A 19,352-nucleotide genomic window follows, 5' to 3' on the forward strand; every position below is an offset into this window, starting at 1 on the left:
CGCCGACCCCTCAGAGGATGGTGCATTTGCCTTTCTCCACCCAGGGGTTGTTTTTCATCAGCTCCGGGTTGAGGAAGGGGTCTTCCGGAATGCCGTCCTCGATCCACTTCACAAACCTGCGGAGAGGGGAGCGGAGGGGTGGGCACGGACCCTCCCCGGAGCGGGTTTGCGTTGCAGCGAAGCGTTTTGCCAACGCCTTGCCCTGCGGGAGGGATGCTGGGTGCGGGGGCTCTGCGTGGTGTCTGCAGCAGCAAAACGCGGAGAGCCGCGGTGCCCGGGGTAAATCCTGCTCCGGCGGGGAGCGATGCTGGGGTGCACCCTGCTCTGGCAGGCGGGGATGTCGGGGTGCACCCGGCTCTGCTGGCAGCGAGCGTGGGCGCGAGCCCCCGTGCACCCACCTGCTTTTTGGCTGGAGGAGCTGAGCACAGGTTTCTAAAACGCCTTTTCTCCCCAGTGTCTGCAGCTGCCTGCGCGGGGGTGGCCTTTGCGTTGTGTTTGAAAACTTCTTCGCTAAAGCTCCTCTTTTTTGGCTCTCCCTTCTAAGAGGCCAGCGAGCGATGGGACAGCAGGCTGGGTTAACTGGGGGGGGCTGTCCCAAGCCCCTCCACGGCGAGGAGCAGTGAGGTACAAACTGGGCAGGGAAATACCTTTCCTTGACTTTGTTTTCCAGATTTAAGTCTTTTTGAGCTCTGGAGGGGGTGGTCTGCACACTCATGCGGCTGAGCCCGGAGCTCTGGGGGGGTCCCGGGGGTACCTGGGTGTCGGGGGGTCCCACGGCTGCTGCCACGTCCCCGCCACCACCGGAGCTTGGGCGGCTGGCGAGGAGCTGGCACAGGGGGATTTGTGGGCACCGGCACTGGTGCGGTTTCTGCCACCGGCGCTTGGGCGGCGTGAAGAACTGTAAGGGGACTGAAAAAAAAAATCTCTAAACCCGCCTTGTTTTGGGAGCCCGCAGGTGATTTGGAGGGGGATGCTGGGGATGGAGAAGAGCTGGGCTCTGCTCCCGCCTGTGCAAAGCCGTGTCCCGCTGCGGGCGCGGGGAGGGGAGGGGAGGGTGGGCACCCACTCACTCGGGTATTGTCTTGGAGGACATCTCCCGCTTGTAGGCCAGCTGGTACTTCAGGCTTTCCACCTCCTTCTTCCACTGCGGGAGGTCCCACTCGTCCATGGCGGCAGCCGGGGGCTCTGCAGGGCTGCGCACGAGGACATTGGAGCCGTTTCCCACGGTCACACCTCGCCCCGGCCCCCCCCCAGCTCTGCACCCCCCAAAAGCGGGGTCCCCCAGGATGGGGACAGCACCCTGCCGCGCTCCGGGGGTGGGTTCCAACCCTAGCCCATGGCTCCGGGAGCTTTCGGCGTTGTTTTTGTAAGGCCAAGCCTGGCACGGGGCTGCTCTCTTGTAGCCATGCCCGCGAGCACATGCAAAACCAGAGGACCCAGCCACAATTTGACTGCAATTTGGATGGTAGCGTTGCTTGGGGTGGAGAGCAGCAAATAGCAACCGGAGGCTATTTGGGGAGGTGTCCGTCCTTCTCCTGCCCGGCTGCAGGGCCAGGAGGGATTTTTGGGCATCTGCACGGCTGCGTACACAGCCCTGGAAATGGCTCGCGTGGATGGGCGCCTCTGATTTGGGGAGCAAGCCCACCGCCCCACCCGGCCTGCAGCAGCGGCCCTGGGGCGTGCATGATGGGGAAACTGAGGCACAGCAGCTGACGGGGCACAAGCTGTGCCCACAGTTGCACGAGACCTTCTGTGAGTGTGTGCCACCGCAAGAATCCGTGGCACAAGGGGACCTGCCCTGCCCGTGGCCGGCCGTGACCCCAGACCCTCCAGCACGCAGAGGCACAGGGCAGCACCCGGCAGCATCGCTTTGCACCCGGGGTGGCTGAACCCCAGGGCCACCCACGCTCCCCGTCCCGCACCCCAGAGCAGGCTGCAGCCCGCGGCGCAGGCAAGGGCTGGGGGTGCTGCACACTGGGGCACGAAATGCAGCCAGGCACCGGCATGGCTCAAATCCAGCCAGGCACCGGCACGGCTCGGCAGCTGCATGGGCTGCCCCAGCTCGGCTCCTCCACAGAGAATCCCCAGGAAAAATAATCGGCCGTGGGAGGAGGGTGAGCACCCAGACCCCAGCATCCCCTGCACCCGTGGTCCAGCCTCCTGGTTCCCGCTGGGGGCTCTCCTGGAAGCAGATGGGGACCAGTACCCCCATCCCCGCTCCAGCCATCCCAGCAGCATCCCACCTACCTCGGCTGGAAAAGGTGTTAGCGGGAAGTGGGGGCTGCGTCCGTCCCCGCCGGCTCGCCAAACCACCCTGGCCTTGCCCGCGCTGCCTCCCGCAAGCGCTCCCCTTGCTGCCGGCGAGCCCTAATCCTCTGTGTAATCTATTAATGCACGGCTGGTCCAGCTGCCTCCAACACGGCAGGAGCCGGATAATGGGAGCATCCTCCCCCCGCTGCTCCCGGGGGATTTGGCTCTGCTGAACACAAGTGCCCGGGATGGAGGCAGCATCCCGGTACCCGGCGGCCGAGCTGCCAAAATGGGGTTACCCCAGCCCCCCCCGTAGCCTGAAGGGACAGAAGGGCTCCAAGTAGCAGGGGGTAATGTTGTGGGACACGGCGGCACCCCAGGGAGTCCCTGCTCCTGCCGGAATCCCTGCCTGCATCCCTGCCTGCATCCCTGCCAAAGCCAGCCCCACCATGGCTTTCCCCCGGCTGCTCCGGCTGTGCTGCCCCTGGATTTTGTGTTTCTTCCTGCTTCCCTGGTGCTGGCAGGGAGACCGGGGTGCACCTGGGGATGGGTTAGTTAGAAAAAGGGGAAAAGGAAAAAAAAAAAAAGCCCCAAAACCCAAAATTATAAATGCAAAAAAGTGAGCAGCTGGGGACGAAACATATGGTGGGTGAAGGGGCAACATCAGCACAAGGGGAAAAAGTGCAACAACATTAAAAAATAATAATGAAGGACTTGGAGTGGAAAAAGTTAGCAGCTGATTAAAGGCAACGTAACTGATGCAAAGCAAAAACTGGGAAGTGAGGGAAACCCCCTGCCCCACCCTTCATTAAACTACCAATTTAAAAATAATAAACTTCAGGTTAGCTTTGCTGCTTTAAAAAAAAAAAAAAAAAAAAAAGCAAAGCAAGGTTTCCACAAAGAAGAATATTTCCCGTGTCTGTGGGGGCGGCTGTTTGTCCTCCCCGCAGCGCAGCTGGGCTGGGGCCGCCCGGGCCCACCCGAATTGCTGAATTGCCCACCTGAATTGCCCGGGCCCACCCGAATTGCCGAATTGCCCACCCAAATTGCCCGGGCCCACCCGAATTGCCGCTGCCGAACCCCAGCCCCACTCGCGGGAGCCCCAGCCCGCTCCTGGGGAGCAAAGCCCGCCGTGCCCCAGCTGGAGGGGAAATACGTGTGTGTGTGGGTATGGTATGGTATAATATGATAGGATAAGCTATAATATGATATATGATACAGTATGATATGATATATGATGTGATATATGAGATGATATGATATATGAGATGCTATGATATGCTAGAAGATGACATGGTATGATATGATACATAATATGATTGATATGATAAGGTATAATATGATATATAATATATTATATGGTATAATATGATATGGTATGGGCTAATATGATATGGTATGGTATGATATATAATATATGATATGCTTGATATGATATGGTATAATATGATATGGTATGATATATAATATATGATATGCTTGATATGCTATGGTATGGTATGCTATGGTATGATATGATGCTGTATTACGTCAGCATATATACACACACACACGAAAAACCCAAGAGAGAGTTTGTGTGTACACACATATGTTACCCACACACATATATATGAATACAATATGTATGGCACTGGAAAATATATATACATATTATATTTATGTGTGTATGTAGATAGAAGATATAATTTATCTCATATCATGTCATACCGTATTTATATGTCCTATATGTATTATATACAATAAATTGTATGATGCACATAAATACACTACACATAATGCGTCCATGCATGTGCACGTGCACACAGCGGGTGTCTCTTCCAGCAAGCCTTTACAGCGCTGAGCAGGAGGCCGATGCCCTGCGCCACCGACTCAGGTGACGGCGAAGCCATTCCGCGCCGCGAGCAGGAGGGCGATGGGGCCGGCGGCAGGGTGCCGGGCTCCCTCGGGTGATGGCGAAGCCATTCCGGCCTCCGTGCCGCCATTCCTCCATGCCGCGAGCAGGAGGGCGATGGGGCCGGCGGCAGGGTGCTGGGCTCCCTTGGGCGACGGCGAAGCCATTCCGGCCTCCATGCCGCGAGCAGGAGGGCGATGGGGCTGGCGGCAGGGTGCCGGGCTCCCTTGGGCGACGGCGAAGCCATTCCGGCCTCCATGCCGCGAGCAGGAGGGCGATGGGGCTGGCGGCAGGGTGCCAGGCTCCCTCGGGTGATGGCGAAGCCATTCCGGCCTCCGTGCCGCCATTCCTCCATGCCGCGAGCAGGAGGGCGATGGGGCTGGTGGCAGGGTGCCGGGCTCCCTCGGGCGACGGCGAAGCCATTCCGGCCTCCATGCCGCGAGCCGGAGGGCGATGGGGCCGGTGGCAGGGTGCCGGGCTCCCGTGAAGCCATTCGGTGCCGCGAGCCGGAGGGCGATGGGGCCGGTGGCAGGGTGCCGGGCTCCCGTGAAGCCATTCGGTGCCGCGAGCAGGAGGGCGATGGGGCCGGCGGCAGGGTGCCGGGCTCCCGTGAAGCCGTTCCGTGCCACGAGCCGGAGGGCGATGGGGCCGGCGGCAGGGTGCCGCGCGCCCTCCCAGCCCTGGGCCGATGCCGGTGACAGCCTCCCCACAGCCCCTCGGCGCCGCCGGCCCCCGCACTTCTCCGGGAGGACGCTGGAGTCTGGGGCTTGGCCGGGGATGGATGGAGCTGTTTGGGGCCGGACTCTGAGCCCGCTGCAGCCGCAGCACGAGCTTTTTTCCACCCAAAGGAACCAATAAATACATATTTTTATTGCAACACCAGTGCCGGGCTTCTCTTTGAGTGCGATTTGGTAGTGTAGGTTAATGGTTGGACTGGATGATCTTGAAGGTCTTTTCCAACCTCAACGATTCTGTGATTTGTTGCAGAGCCGCGTGGCGCGGGGTCCTTCGGGGCGGCCGCGGCTCAGGACACGCTCCCGTGCCCCAAACACCACGGGTGCCTGTTAACGAGGTCAGCGATAGGGAGCCCTGAACCCCAGATTATCTGGCTGTTGACATCAAGCGTAATCTCCCCGCACCGCCTCCAAACAATTACGGGAAAGGCTGGAGCGACGCTGGAGACGGGTTATTGGATTTCCCTGGATTTTTCCGCAATCTGCCGGCAGCGAGAGCTGAGCGGGGCAGCGCCCGGCCAATTTCGGAGCCGCTATCAGCACCGGCCCTAAGTCAGGGGGGTTCCTCAAGCAAGGGAGCCTTCCCTTGCCCGAGCAGGCAGGACCACGGCAAGGGCTGCCCAACCCTCGGGGGTCTGGGGGGACCCCGGCCGCGGTGGGCGGCAGCCCCCAGCACGGCAGATTGCAGGGCTGGCGCTCCGTACCCCCACCGGCTTTGTAGATTAAAGAATTATGAACTCCTGAAGGTTTGCAATATTAATGACGGTAGCCATCTGTTAATCTGGCAGCCAGCAACGAGCTGGGTTTTTTTTACTTTGCGTAGTCCGGTTATTAAAAGAGTATTTTTGGTCGGGCGGGCAGCTGGAAGAGCGCGACTCCTTTTTGTCCCAGGGCAGCCGCGCAGCGACGCGCATCCCACCCCTTATTGCTGTCCCTGCGTTATTTAGAATCATAGAATAGAATCATAGAATCGTTTAGGTTGGAAAAGACCTTTAAGATCATCCGGTCATTTAGGGTGAGAGCAGGGGAAGAGGAGTTCCCCAGGCAGGAGCTGGCCCGCGGGCAGGGAAGGGGCCACTGTGTGCGACATACGGAGCCCCGTGCCACGCCACGCAGGACCAAGGAATGTCACCCAAGGAGGGGACACGGCGCCAGCAACGAGCGGAGAGCCCCCCGCCGCCCTGCGGAGCCGTCCCTGGGAAGCGCGGGGTCTGCCCTCAGTGCCAGCTGCTAATTACGGCGCTCTTCGGGATGGTATTTTAGATAACTCGGTTCTCCGGTGCGCACTCCGAAGGGATAAACTCATTTAGCAGGTTAATTAGCGTCCTTGGTAGAAATGGTATCAGCACGCTACCCAGCCCACTCGGCAGAGGTTGGGAAGCGTAGCGCGGGCAGAGGCAGCGCGTTTGGGGCTGGCCCCGTACATCACCCTCGGCGCCGTGGCCATGAACTTCACTGACAGTTTTATCATACAAATCCACCACGGCCCACATTGCTGAGATGGTGAGGCTGCCTGCTTCATGCTTCCAGTTCTCTGTTCAGACCCAGCAAGATTGGATAGTAGGAAAAATTTTTTCATGGAAAGAGTGGTCAAGCATTGGAACAGGCTGCCCAGAGAGGTGGGGGAGTCCCCATCCCTGGGGGGGGTGTCAAAAAACGGGCAGAGGTGGCACTTGGGGACATGGTTTAGTGGGCATGGTGGGGTTGGGTTGATGGTTGGACTGATGATCTCAGAGATCCTTTCCAACCTTAGTGATTCCCAGTTTTTACTTTATTTATAAATAATCCAGCCAGCAAGCCAGGAAACATGAAATTATTCCTCTCCCCTTAAATGGTGGACTTGGCAGTGTTGGGTTAATGGTTGGACTGGATGATCTGAAAGGTCTTTTCCAACCTAAACAATTCCATGATTCTAAGAGCTCAGCTGCCATGTCCAGGCATAACCAGCTTGGACATGCATCACCATTCCGGCCCTCGAGCAGAGGTGGAAGAGCCACACAGGTTTACTGGCAGCACTAGACCACGCCATTTGTTCTTAAATATTTCACTGAGAATTCCCCCCTCTGGCCCGTAAACAATGAGTTTATTAGCAGTGTACTTCAGAAACCCTATCCCAAATCAATGGTGATGAACAGGTCTGTTAAGTGCTGACCACAACCAAGCAGCCCCTTGGCCCCCGGGTACATTATGCTCCTGGGCTAGATGATGTTATTCCCATTCCAGACTTCAAGAACAATAAACCTGCTTCACTATTTGCAGATGAAATTTTATTTTCAATACAGGCACTTACTCGCAAATGTTCTATTTCTTGTTTGGCCGTATCAGCTGTACACACACTTGCTAAAACAGCAGTTCCCTTCGCTAAAATAGAATATTTAGATGACACAGCTTGAGGTGCCCATTTCCCTCTCCAAACTACGCATTTCAATTTTTAATAAGCTCTGCTCATCTCAGTTGTACCTGGCACAAAGCAGACAAGATCAGCCTTCAGTTTACCTTTGGGGTTATACTAGTCATAGTCTCAGGGTGCCGGGAAGATGTTTTCTACTGTGGTCGATCATAATGACTATACCTGTCTATCCAACCTACGCCCAAAGTCAAGTGCAGATCTTCAGAGAAAGTCTTCTTCTCATACTATAGATAACGACATGATCTTTTATGTATAATCCTCACTATAAGGGCTGTTAGAATTCATTAAAATTCAGAAGTAGATAAATAATGAATAGATACGCTATTTACTTACAGTCAATAAGCAGTTCCTAGCCTTTCCCTGTGATGGTAAATCCAGGCTGGAAGGGGTAGAAACCGCCTGCCCTCACCTGCTCCCTCTCCCTCCTGCGCCCAGTCCCGCAGGGGCACGGAACAGGGCAACAACGAAGTCTACATCCTGTCCAAGTTTTGTCTGATATTGGGGCTTACTTGGTTCTGCTGTCGGCTTTTTATACTTGCAGCAAAGTGACAAAGCACGATGCAACAGCCTGGCGCTAGCAGGCACGAGGAGTAACAAAATTCGGAGAGTTGGGAACAGGAGCCTTCAGCACAGCGGGCTGCCCAGCCTCTCTGCGTTACTGGGAGAGCGCCCAGAGAGCATCACAGGCTGGACTGCAGGTTGAGAAAGAGAACACAGACAGAGCGGCTACAAAGATGAGTGTTTGCAGCCTCCTTCCCCCTCTTTTTTCTCCCCCTCAGCCATAACAGGAACAGGGACCTTCTACTACTCAGGTAGATGAGGTGAGAAAGATCATGTTATTAGGAAGACGCAAGAAACACCTCTTGGAAAGCGGGACGAAACACCGCAGTGCATCTTGAGGAGCACAGACCAGAAGGAGACGGCATGTGGCCAGCCCTGCTGACAGTCAGCAGAACCCAATTCTGAGTATTGGGGGACTTCTCTGACCTCTGCTTGTCCTGGCTGAACTTGGACAGCACGAAATAAAGGTACAGCAACTGTTTTAAGGAAAAAAAAAAAAAGCAAAACCAAAACCAACAAACCAAACCCCACCCAAAAAACCCCCACAAACAAAAAAACCCAAACCAAACAAGAAAACCCACCCCAAAATAGAACTGACAACGACAGAATTTCTACAGTTTTACTTAACGTTGTGTTGATTTAGATACATGTACACTTTTGTAGAAAATGTGAATAATAGCATAGCTTATTTAGGATAACAAAAGCTGCAAAAGCCACTGAAAGCCTTAAATGTGCAAAATACAGTTCATCACATATACAATTTCTTTCTTCCCCTGACTGCCAAACCAAAGCAGACGGGTATCAGAGCAGGGCAAAGAAGAGTATAAACCAGGCTAGAAATATTTCTCTATTTCTACCTCCACAGTTCAAAAGTTAACTCTTAAACTTACCATTATAATAAGGATTTGAGAAACCCAGAGAGGCATCAGCACCAGTCTAACAGTCACCTATTGTAGAAAATAAAAACAAAGCCCCACAACTGGAAAACCCTGAAAACTAGATTTTTTAAAAAATTTATTTACAAACAAAACAAGCTATTTACTGCATTAGGCCTCTCTGAATCTGGTTTCTTGAAGCAAGTAAGAAAGCTTCAGTTAATGTCCTTCAGCCTCAAGAGTGGTTTATTTTTTATAATTAGACACTAAACAAAAGAGGGTGTGCAAGCAGCATTTGAATGCATGCTGTTGTACACCTGTGGAGAGGCAACTTTCCTTTTTTAAACTTTCACTCTCTCAGCAGTCGTTCTGCTGCGGACATCTCGCCCACAGCGCGTCTGTGCAACACAACTGAAGTAAAGACTTTCTACTTCATCCGTGTTTCTCTCCCCTCATCCCCCCCGCCAATCAGCATCTCTCTCTAGACCAGCTTTTTAGGAAACTTAAACCCACTACCTCTTTAAATAACTGCTTAACACATGGACCTGCAAGAAAGGAAATTTCCAAAACACGTCTGCTGAAATACAGCCACTGCTCCCCATCTTAAGCTAGGATTTCATTTTTGGATTTGTCCAAAGTCAGTTTTTTTGCTGAGTGTTTTTGGAGATGACAACCAAAGCAGAACAATCCAGGAAGAGATTTCTCAGATTAAGACAAATTGGAAAAACATTCCTGAAGATGTTGCCAAATTACAGCTTTTCAAAAATGTTTATGAACTTCGAGACTTCATGATGAGCTGCGGTGCCAAGAGGCAGGTGCCTTAATCCCTGGGCAGAGAAAAAAAAATTAGTTAGTATATTTCAGTAATTTTTATATTAATGTCATATGTCAATGTCATTTATTATAATGTACTTGATACATCAAATGATACATTTAAATATCTAATTGATAACATAGTTGTCATTGGTATGCTTTGTTGTTAAATTCTGAAATACAGAGATACTCACTGCATTGTGAAAGAAGTTGCAAAGATGCTTTGCCCATGGACACCTGAAAAACAGATACAGATTCGTCATCCATTTTCTCATAGGGACACCCCTGCCCCCAGTTTCAGCCACTCCAAGTTTCACATTGACCAAGGCTTTCCAAGAAGGCTACTCCAACAATTCACTTCAACTTCCAAATGGAGATGATTTCAGCATCAGATGTACAGTAAAATAATTAAGACAAACCATAAGGATTTCATCAGATTCTCTTGGATCACTGCTAGAGCATACTGTAAAGCCTCACAAAACAAAAAAGACAATGGAACTGCAAGTTTGTTAAATACAGCTTAGATCATATGCAGCTAAGTGAAATTAGGTATTTTATTTTCTCAGCTACACACAGCAAAGGCTGGAGAAAAGAAACAGACAGAAGCCTTTCACAAAGACCAACTTACATATCCACGATTTCCACTTAAGACAGCTACTAAGAAGTGAGTTCTCAACATTACTCCACTGCCATCAGCTATGTGTGAATTAAAAGTGCCAGAGCAGGCAATTACTCTGCCTTCCGGTCCACAACCACAGAGTTAATTAATTTTAAAACTATTATGTCAATACATTAAAGTCTATCACTCTAAAGCCTATAATGCTTTACTGCATAACACAGGAGAGCACGGATTATACTTATAAACAGCTAGTGGTTTCAAAAGTGACACGTCAGTGGTTTTTTTATAAATTGTAATCTAAATAAAGTACTTAGACTTTTTCAGAAGTCTTTTCCCCACCCACTGAAGCTTTGTGCTGCTGCAGAGCAAGCGGTCTCTCTTCTTTTCAAAAGAGGATAAGAACAACAGGCAGAAACTTAATGCTGCCGCCAGTTTGCATTACAGTGCACTTACGTTCCTGAATCTTTAGTTTTTGGTGGGGATCTACTCCCTCACCACCATGTGAAGCATTTCTTACACATTTAAAAGAAACCTTGTCACCTGTACACTCATTGTATTCTTGTAGATATACAATAATACACATTTTGAGCTACTTTTAACTATTTTCTCTAAAGAAAGTTCTGTGCAGTATTATGCCTCCTTAGAGTCCAGTAACTACTTTGCTGTAAGTCCTAATTAACGTTTTTTGGTTGTTGTTGATGACAATGATATTTAAGTAATAGAATTAGACTGTAGCATATGTAATCACAATGACTGGTCAGGGTTGCCAAGAGCAGATAACATGTTTTTCCTAACACTGGGCACTGGGAAGCCTGAAGGCCATTTGGTTGCAACAGGTAATATAGAACAATTTCAAATCTACCCAAAACATCGTGTTCAGTATCTCTACCATTGCTAACAACAGGGAAGAATTATAAACAGGAATGAATTGTGAGTTAAGACTGTTAAGAGAAAACTACCATCAGCGTTGCAACACATAATGATTTTCTATTTGGCTATGATGAAGATTCCCACTTACATATGCAGGTTCTCTGTGATAATATTCAGCGTGAACAGGCCAATGGATTGCATCTTCTTATGTCTGCACGTCAGGAATAGGCAAAGGAATTCACCCACGTACTGGGGACCAAGGTTTTGCCACCTAAGCAATATAAAGCCAGGAAACAGAACACAGCTGTTCAACAGAGACAACTTTCCTATTGATTCCTAGCATCTTATTTGCATTCTTGACTTACCCAAAGCACTGGGCTGGCTGGTTTCAAAGAGCTAAGGATTATATTTCTGCTAAACGTTACTGCTATGGGACTGCTCTTACTGTTTCCATAAACAGAGAGGCTTCAGGGAGCAGGCGTTTACTCACAGTTTTAGCATTGTGGCTTTCTGACAATTTAGATCTCTCAAAATCAGGTTGACAGTGCCATGGAGAACATGTTCTTCGTAGGAAAGATGGTCCAATAACAGCCTCAGAGCCCAGAAGTTATTCTAGAAAGAGACAAAATGAGACCAGTGATTTAACCTAATTGCCAAACATTTCTTAAAAAACAGAATAAATTAAAGGTCAGCAAAGGTAAAGGGGAACAAACGCAAGTTGAATGTGTCTAAGATCTCCAAGTTGGTGTTACACAGGTTTTAAATATAATTTGCTTTAATCTCTTAGAAGAGAAATCAATATCTAGGACTCACCCCAAAAGCCAGGGCTATCTCTAAGAAGGAAGTCAAGTACGGAAGATCACAAAAAAGCATCTGTTGTACTGCTTGCACTGCGAGAATAAGACAAGCCTCATGGTGCAACTACAGGAAGAGATATCAACAGACGACATATATTTAAAAGCCTGCTTTCCCACTACTTGTATATCGCATCCAGTCAAATCAGCACTAAGTTACTACCCTTCCAATCAGACAGGTTGGATGTCAGACACGACATCCATAAGAATCTTATGAAGACCAAAAGAAGGGGGAAGAAAACAGGTACTTTTGTTATATAGCACATTTCACCTGGTTCTCTCAAAGTCCTTACAGAAACATGAAGTCTCACACCGTCACAGAAACAGAAGTACAATTAAGGGGAAAAAAATTCTGGCCCAGGAGTCACATACTTGGAGAGTAAGCTAAACGTAATTTCCTCAGAAGAAGTAAAAAAGAATAAGACAGCTCCTTAGATATATCGACCGTATTTAATACAGAATACATTTCAAGCCATCTTTAAAGCATGTTCCACTACACTTGAAACCATCATTCAAAACAAGTTTAGAAATTCTGAGCTATGCCGAGTTTTGAGCCAAACACGCTGTCAAGTCTCAAAGGATAGTCTCCAGTTAGAGTCAAACAACACAAGATTACCCTGTGAGAAGTTAAGACAGAATCAATTATTACCAACCCTCACGCTTTATAAATGCGTACATTTGGACAGAGATGTAGTAAGACTTGTCCTAGGTTGAAGATGGTGTCAGACCAGAACAGACCCTAATAGTTTTCCTACCTTCAGATATCTGCTCTAGCCTTTAGACCGTGCTAAGAACAGTCTTATGCCGATTCCCTCAAAAAATCAAACCCCCTCTTAAAAGCTTTTCATAATAATCCAACTGTTTTCAATACTACGGTATCTTCAAGCACAATAAAACAAATGGTAAGTGTCCTTGTTGCCATGTGCACACTTACATGAGGAGAGAAAATAGCAGGTGGTAAAGAAACATTAATTTTTGCCTTCAGTTCCTCCAAAAGGCCACCGCTGGCAGCGAGCACTCCCTGCAACAGAAGTAATCAGTTACAAGTAAAGAGGAAGGGTATCCAGACACCCTACAAAGAGTGCCCAAGATGGTTTTTTAATGTGCTTTCACTTATTTTTTTCAGCATTTTTACAGATGAGGTTGACTGTTCAACATCATACTCAAGGAAAGTTGAGGCTCTACAGCACTAGCCGAACCATATTGCATAACCTCTTCATTTTAACCTGCTGTGCTTAGCAGACAGTTATTTCTGTTCTTGTGAAGAAAATACCCAGATACTGACTCTTTAGGATTATCTGAACACATTTTTCTTAAACTGCTTTCCTATCCATTTTGTTATCTGATCCATCTCAACATTAAAAGATACAGAATCAGTATTAGGCACTGATCTTCAGGCAGAGTTGATCTGTTTACTGTTGCATTTAACACTCCCGAATCACAACATTCTGCAAAGTGTTACATTTGGCACATACCACAAGACTATTTGATGAGGCACTGTAAAGTTAACCTTAGTATTTAGAAGAACGAGCCAATGCCCACATCAAATGCATCTCATCTCACAGTATTGTTTCAGTTACCTTTTGGAAGTCAAGTGGTGGTTCTTTCAGGGACAGGGGATGTAGGTGTCCACTTTTTTCCAGCAAACTGCTACTACCCAAAATCATGATGAGGGAACTCCAGCATTTAGGCTGAAACATAGCAGAACATTTGTTTACAAAGTTAAAACAGTTCAGAGAGGTGTGAAATATTCAGAGAGAAAAGAGTTCTGATAGTAAATCCTTGCATTAGAGAAGTAACTGGACAGAACGGGTAATACAGAGAAACACTCAATGGACCCCAGAAACACAGTTTTAATACAGACTCACATTCCTGTAGAGCGACACATTGCTGTAAAGGAGTTTGAGCGCCTGCTTAATTAGAACACCGTCTTTCAAGGGAGACCCTGCAAGAAGAAAAAAATCCAAAACACGTCTTATATTCCCTGAATAACTATAGAGCACGAACACAAACAAGATGTTAACTTAGTTACAGATATGTTTCTACAGAAATCAAACAAAGAGACAAATGAGCGTCTACAGCTATTTTACAATTTTTTGTAGGTTCTGAATAGAAAAACAACATCAACTATAAAATGCTACTCCAGAAAGCTGCGAAGAACTGAATATAATTTAGACTAAGCCATCACAGCAAGTAACCCAGAACAAAGTCTTCATTACGTATGTCACACCACAGTACGGTGCGATACACACTATCAGCGTCTCATACATCTAAGACTTCTATTAGTAGCTGAACATCTCCAAAATAAACCTTTCATTTCAGAATACACCTTGACAAGCAGCACGCACCAAGACAGGTGATCACAGTTATCAGTGGCTGAACCAGTGACAAAATGTAATACACAGCTTGTGAAACTCTTTCCATCAGGAAGCTTTTATTCTCAAGGTCAAGGCTGAGACGCACCACAATGCTAAGTTACACACTGCCATTGGTAATGCCACGATGTAATACAGAGCTTTGTGTTTTCTTTTAATAGGTTGCTTTCAGCAAACAACTTCACAGCTGACAAAACTAACATTTTGCATGAAGCGTACTAAACAAATTCATTTTGATATAATTAGCATTTAGCATTGTTGCTTTCTGACAATTTAGATCTCTCAAAATCAGGATGACAGTGCCAGGGAGAACATGTTCTCATGATATAAAGATCAGATATAAAGAAAGACATTCTTCCTGCCTAGTGTTATGTACCGTGCTTCAGTCCAGACGATTTATAGTTGGGTTCAGAGTCCCTCAGAATGTTACCAGATTTAATGAAAAAGTAAAAACTGTAATTAAGTAAGGTTCTAAACATACGTAAGCAAGAAACCACACTTGCCAACTGTAATCCAGGGCCCAGGGTCTAGCATATCCTTTCCAGTGGGAACACTGCCTGTTCTGAACATCTTCAGGTAGACCTCGAACTGAAAAGGCGTTATCCGGCAGGCAGTACAGCAGGCGAGGCTATTGACGGGAAACAACAGCGAATGCGCAGCATCGAGGAAGTCTCCAGTTTTACACAAATAGAATGGGATTTTATCTCGAAGGTCTCTTAATCTGGAAAGAAGGAAGACATGAATATTTTGTTTTCACTAACATGCAAGTTTTACAATACGTACGTATAGATCTGGTTACGCTTGACCACTAATAAGTTACATCCAATAAGGCAGAAGTTAGTTGCAATAAAATATTACTTTCACTTAGCAAACAGCTGCCAAAATCCTACTGTTTTTTATTCTGCCAGTTTATTACACATTGAAGAAACACAGACTGGGACACAGTCTTAAGGCAAAGAAACCATTTAAAAAAAAAGAAAAAAAGCCATTTACCCTTTGGTATCATTGCATTTCACAGCTCTCAGGTAGCGAACAACTTCTTTATAGCTGGGGAGAAAAACAGAGAGTGAGTAGGAAGAGGAAGGAAGTGCAGAGCTATACACAGGTCAATCAAATATTAACTACAATTAATGAAGCAAAACAGCAGATCTTCCCACACAAGAGACATTAAACAATAGGATAGAAATACAACTGGCAGAAATAGACAGTTGGAAATAAGTTCCAAGAAGCTATCCACAGATCATCTCTGTACCCTGGCAAAATAAAACAGGAGGTTGCCCTTCAATTTAATTCCTTAGGTGGACTGTATTCTTTTAAATACAGACCTCTAAAGACCCAGAGACCAGAATGCACTTTTTTTTTTTCTTTTTTTGCTGTATTCCACCTAGTCAGCCTTTGACGAACAGAATTTGTTTTAAACATCAACACCTAAAACCTACTGGGTTTACAGAAACAAAGAAATTGTCCACTTTAACATTCTTTTCCGGTCCTGAAGTGTTCAAAGGGCTTGTTTCTGCTTTGAAAAACTTCAGAAAGCTACTGGCCTTGTTGATAAGAAGTAACAGGCATGAACAGCTTCAAATGCGCCTTTGTTTTGTATGTTTCCCTGTTATACAAAACTGCAGATGTTACGAAAACACTATACTGCGGTCCATACCATGCAACACAGAAAAGTTGAGTTCATAAAATGAAAAATCCAAAACAAGACCAAACCAGTCTTACTTCTTTTTGTCTACTAATTTCTCCACTCGAGCCTCTATAACAGGCAGTGTTTCCCACAGGAATACTTTTCTTCCTTTCTGTGTTCTTTGACCAGTGATGTTCTGGCCTTTCAAAACAGTGGTCAGTAATACATGGTCCCACGGCACAACATTCAAGCTGGAAGTACAAAAATAAAGTTGTTTTTAACCACATTTTGTTTGTACACCACAATTTATTTCCCTTAAGTAATGTGAAGATTTACCAATAAAACATTTTGAGGTTTACAGCTTGCTTCTTGGGCGGGGGGGTGGGGGGGTGGTGCAGGGGGGAAAGGAACAAAAAAAGAAAGAAAAAAGCTATATGGACAACAACTTAGCCATAGCGTCAAACAGCAGCTTTTCCTGTAAGGACAGGACAAATACAGAGCAGCTCATACCGAAATCTTCCCATAAAATGCTCACACATAACACTGTCAGTGAAAGAACTGCTCTATATAGCTGTTTTCAGATCAGGCAACTGTATAAAAATATATTCTGTAAACAAAAAACCAAAGAACATACCTATTTGAGAAGCCAAAACAATGACAAGGAAGTGAGATGGACTGAAAAAAATTAACAAACTTTTCATACAAATTTTTTGGAAAGTCACACAACACCAGCATCCTCTGAAGTTGTGTTGTGATCCTATGTTTTGAAAAGAAAAAAGAAAAAAAAAAGAAAAATCAAAACCTCTTAAAGTCTCATGAATTACTGTTAAGTTGTATTTTTTTTAATTCTATGGGAAACTGTTCTACAGAAGTTTGGGGTTTTTTTTTTGTTAAATGTCAGACAGTTTGGATCTGTATTTAAATTTGTGCTTTAAGACTTGTAGCGAATAACAGTATTGTTCTTTGTTATTATTTTTAAACACTAATGAAACCAGATTCCATGGTCTTAAGTGTTTTAAAACAAAGATCCCCAGTGAGTATATGCGAGAAACACTGCAGCAACATATGATGAACCTGATAAGCAACGGATCAACCTGAGCTCCTGGCACCTTCACAGCTGGTGAAACCATTCTTAACTGAAAACTGGAGATAACACACTGACACAAAGAAGAGTTTACTCTTTTAAAATTGGGGGAGGGAGGCAGAAAGTTCCTTTTCCTGTTCTTTTAAAGTAAGAAATTAAAAAATTCAAGAATAGCAAATTAAAATGAAAACTGATATAGGATTTAGGTTATACCTGTCACTAGTTCCAAGCAAGAGGTGAGAATATATAATTGTTTTTGAGTGCTCCTAAAAAAAGTTAATTCTTAATTCATTAACCTTCTGTTGCAAGTGAATGTCGGGTTAAAGGTGAAATATAAAGCTAAAATGAGAAATGAATTAAGCCAAGCGAGCTAGATGACCTCATTCATCAGCCTCTGGGGGAACTTGACTATGTTACATCCCTGCCTACTCCATCCCAGCGGAGTACTTACAAGGCTGCTGTTTTGATCTTTAACAGACACTATTTACTCTTTGGCTTAATAACCACAGGTAGCTACCTAACACCACCTTCTGGTCTGCCCTTACAGAACATTCCTAGACTGCAGTCAAAGAGTAATCATCTTCTTGGCTTCGAGTTCCCCATTGAGTTATTCTCCTTTGAGGCAACAAGGAAGGGTTTGAATGTTTATGTGGCTCTAAACAAGGCAGGTATTACCCTTGTCCTTCACAGAAAGGAACTGATATTCAACAGAGCTTCTAAAACCCCTGATTTGTAGCATAGAGCTGTAGAACCTGATAGCACACTGAAGTCCCTGCTCATGAGGCTGACTGGTGCATGTTATTGTTTGTCATCTTCTGCCTGTCCCTACCCATCTGCAGGCAGCGGCAGGCTACTCCTGCTCCGCTCAAACAATACCTAAGACAGTACAGTGGGGTCGCATTCCCTGATAAGGGGTTCTTATACACCTGTGCGAGCTTACTTTTGCCTTTTAAGAGCTAAAGCATTCTTTTTTTCTTTAGGCCTTTAAACAGAAGTCATTTTAAATGCAGGCAGAAAGTTTGCCGCCAGCAACCATCCCATTGCCATCTCATCATATGGTAAGACAAGTCTTACCTTTGTAACAGACAAGGGACAGCAATCTTCAGTGAAGCAGTATGACCAAGGTTCTGCCAGCTTCTAAGAAGGGAGGAAAAAAAGCACTATTTAATGTTTGGCTTGTTTTCCTGCCTTTTCCCCTTCTCTATACTAAACTGTTTAAGAAAACACTTTTGTCTTAAAAAGCATGGGGAGCTATCATGCTAATAAAAATTATTCCAAACGGATAAAACAAGTGCTCAAAGTGTAAAGCACATTCTAGAATTAAGAGTGTTTTACAGCAGTACCTAACCAACTGAAGCACACCTCCCGCCCCGACCCAAGCAGAACAAGGCAGTACCAAACCTTCCAGCCTGCTGTATTAGACCATCATGAGCACGTCTTTGCTTTTACAGGGCCTCTGAAGGGCTGTTACCATCGTCGCATAAGAGAGCCAAACCACATCCCATGTAACTGCAGTGAACGCTGTGGGACTCATAATAAGCGTACAAAGAGAGACCTACCCAAATAACGTATCCAGCCCGCTCCTTGCAAACCTTGACAGTTCCTCAGAAAGAATTGCAGAGGAGCCGCTGTTTCTGGCCTGTCGAACTAACCCAGACCACGTTTACTTCTCCTTTATAAAAAGCCTTGAATTTAAGCCCCAAAATACTAGGTTTTGCAAAGCAAAGCTCTGCGACCTTGCTCAAGCTGGACAGTAATCAACCATAACAGCCAGGATATAAACAAGAAAATAAAAAGCACAAGCAGTAAAGACTGGAGTATTTAAACTCTCTTTTTATTTATTCATTATGCACACTTATGAGAGGCGTCTAAAACTTATTACCCAAGGAACATCACATCCTCCCTTCCTTCCACTTCAGCAGCAGATGTTTCTTCACACAGTGCAGCTTGTGCACTCTCCACTCAGGAAAGCTCCCCTGCCCCTGCACCTTCTCCTGGGGAATTAACCCCACCCACCACCATCTGCTGTCTGTCACCCTCCCTCCTCCCAGTTCCCATCTCAAATTCCTTCCCCTTGTTGGAGATCATTTCCCCTCCTCATGACTCAATCCCACTTAACTTCTTCCTCTCTCATCCAACCTTTAACCTTCCCTTTCCCCAAAATCCCTCCCTGTAACCAATCTCATTTCTCCCTCAGGTGTACTCACTTTCCTCTCACTGTGCTGCAGTCAGGGCTGTGATCTTTACACTGTCCTTACTCTTAATAAATGGAAAACCAGAACTCTCTCACTTAGCCTCCTCCCTTTGAGGAGCAAAGATTACATGCTAGATGTGGAACTGGATACTTACAAAGCAGGGTCTTTATGAAGTGCTATCTCTTTAGCTGCTC

The 19,352-nt window shown here is 46.7% G+C and overlaps 2 protein-coding genes across 2 annotated transcripts in view; one reads left to right on the forward strand and one right to left on the reverse strand.

The window, feature by feature from the left end:
* The window catches only part of HAGHL (hydroxyacylglutathione hydrolase like), a 301,833-nt gene that overhangs the window by 130,154 nt on the left and 152,327 nt on the right, over positions 1–19,352 (forward strand). The window lies entirely within an intron of this gene.
* Positions 11–1,168, reverse strand: GNG13 (G protein subunit gamma 13). The gene is made up of 2 exons (XM_075719221.1): positions 1,071–1,168; positions 11–116 (listed from the first exon to the last, which is right to left on the reverse strand). The coding sequence occupies exons 1-2, from the start codon at positions 1,166–1,168 to the stop codon at positions 11–13; spliced, it is 204 nt and encodes a 67-aa protein (XP_075575336.1).

Source organism: Pelecanus crispus, chromosome 11, assembly GCF_030463565.1.
Source record: "Pelecanus crispus isolate bPelCri1 chromosome 11, bPelCri1.pri, whole genome shotgun sequence".
Taxonomy (NCBI): Eukaryota; Metazoa; Chordata; class Aves; order Pelecaniformes; family Pelecanidae; genus Pelecanus; species Pelecanus crispus.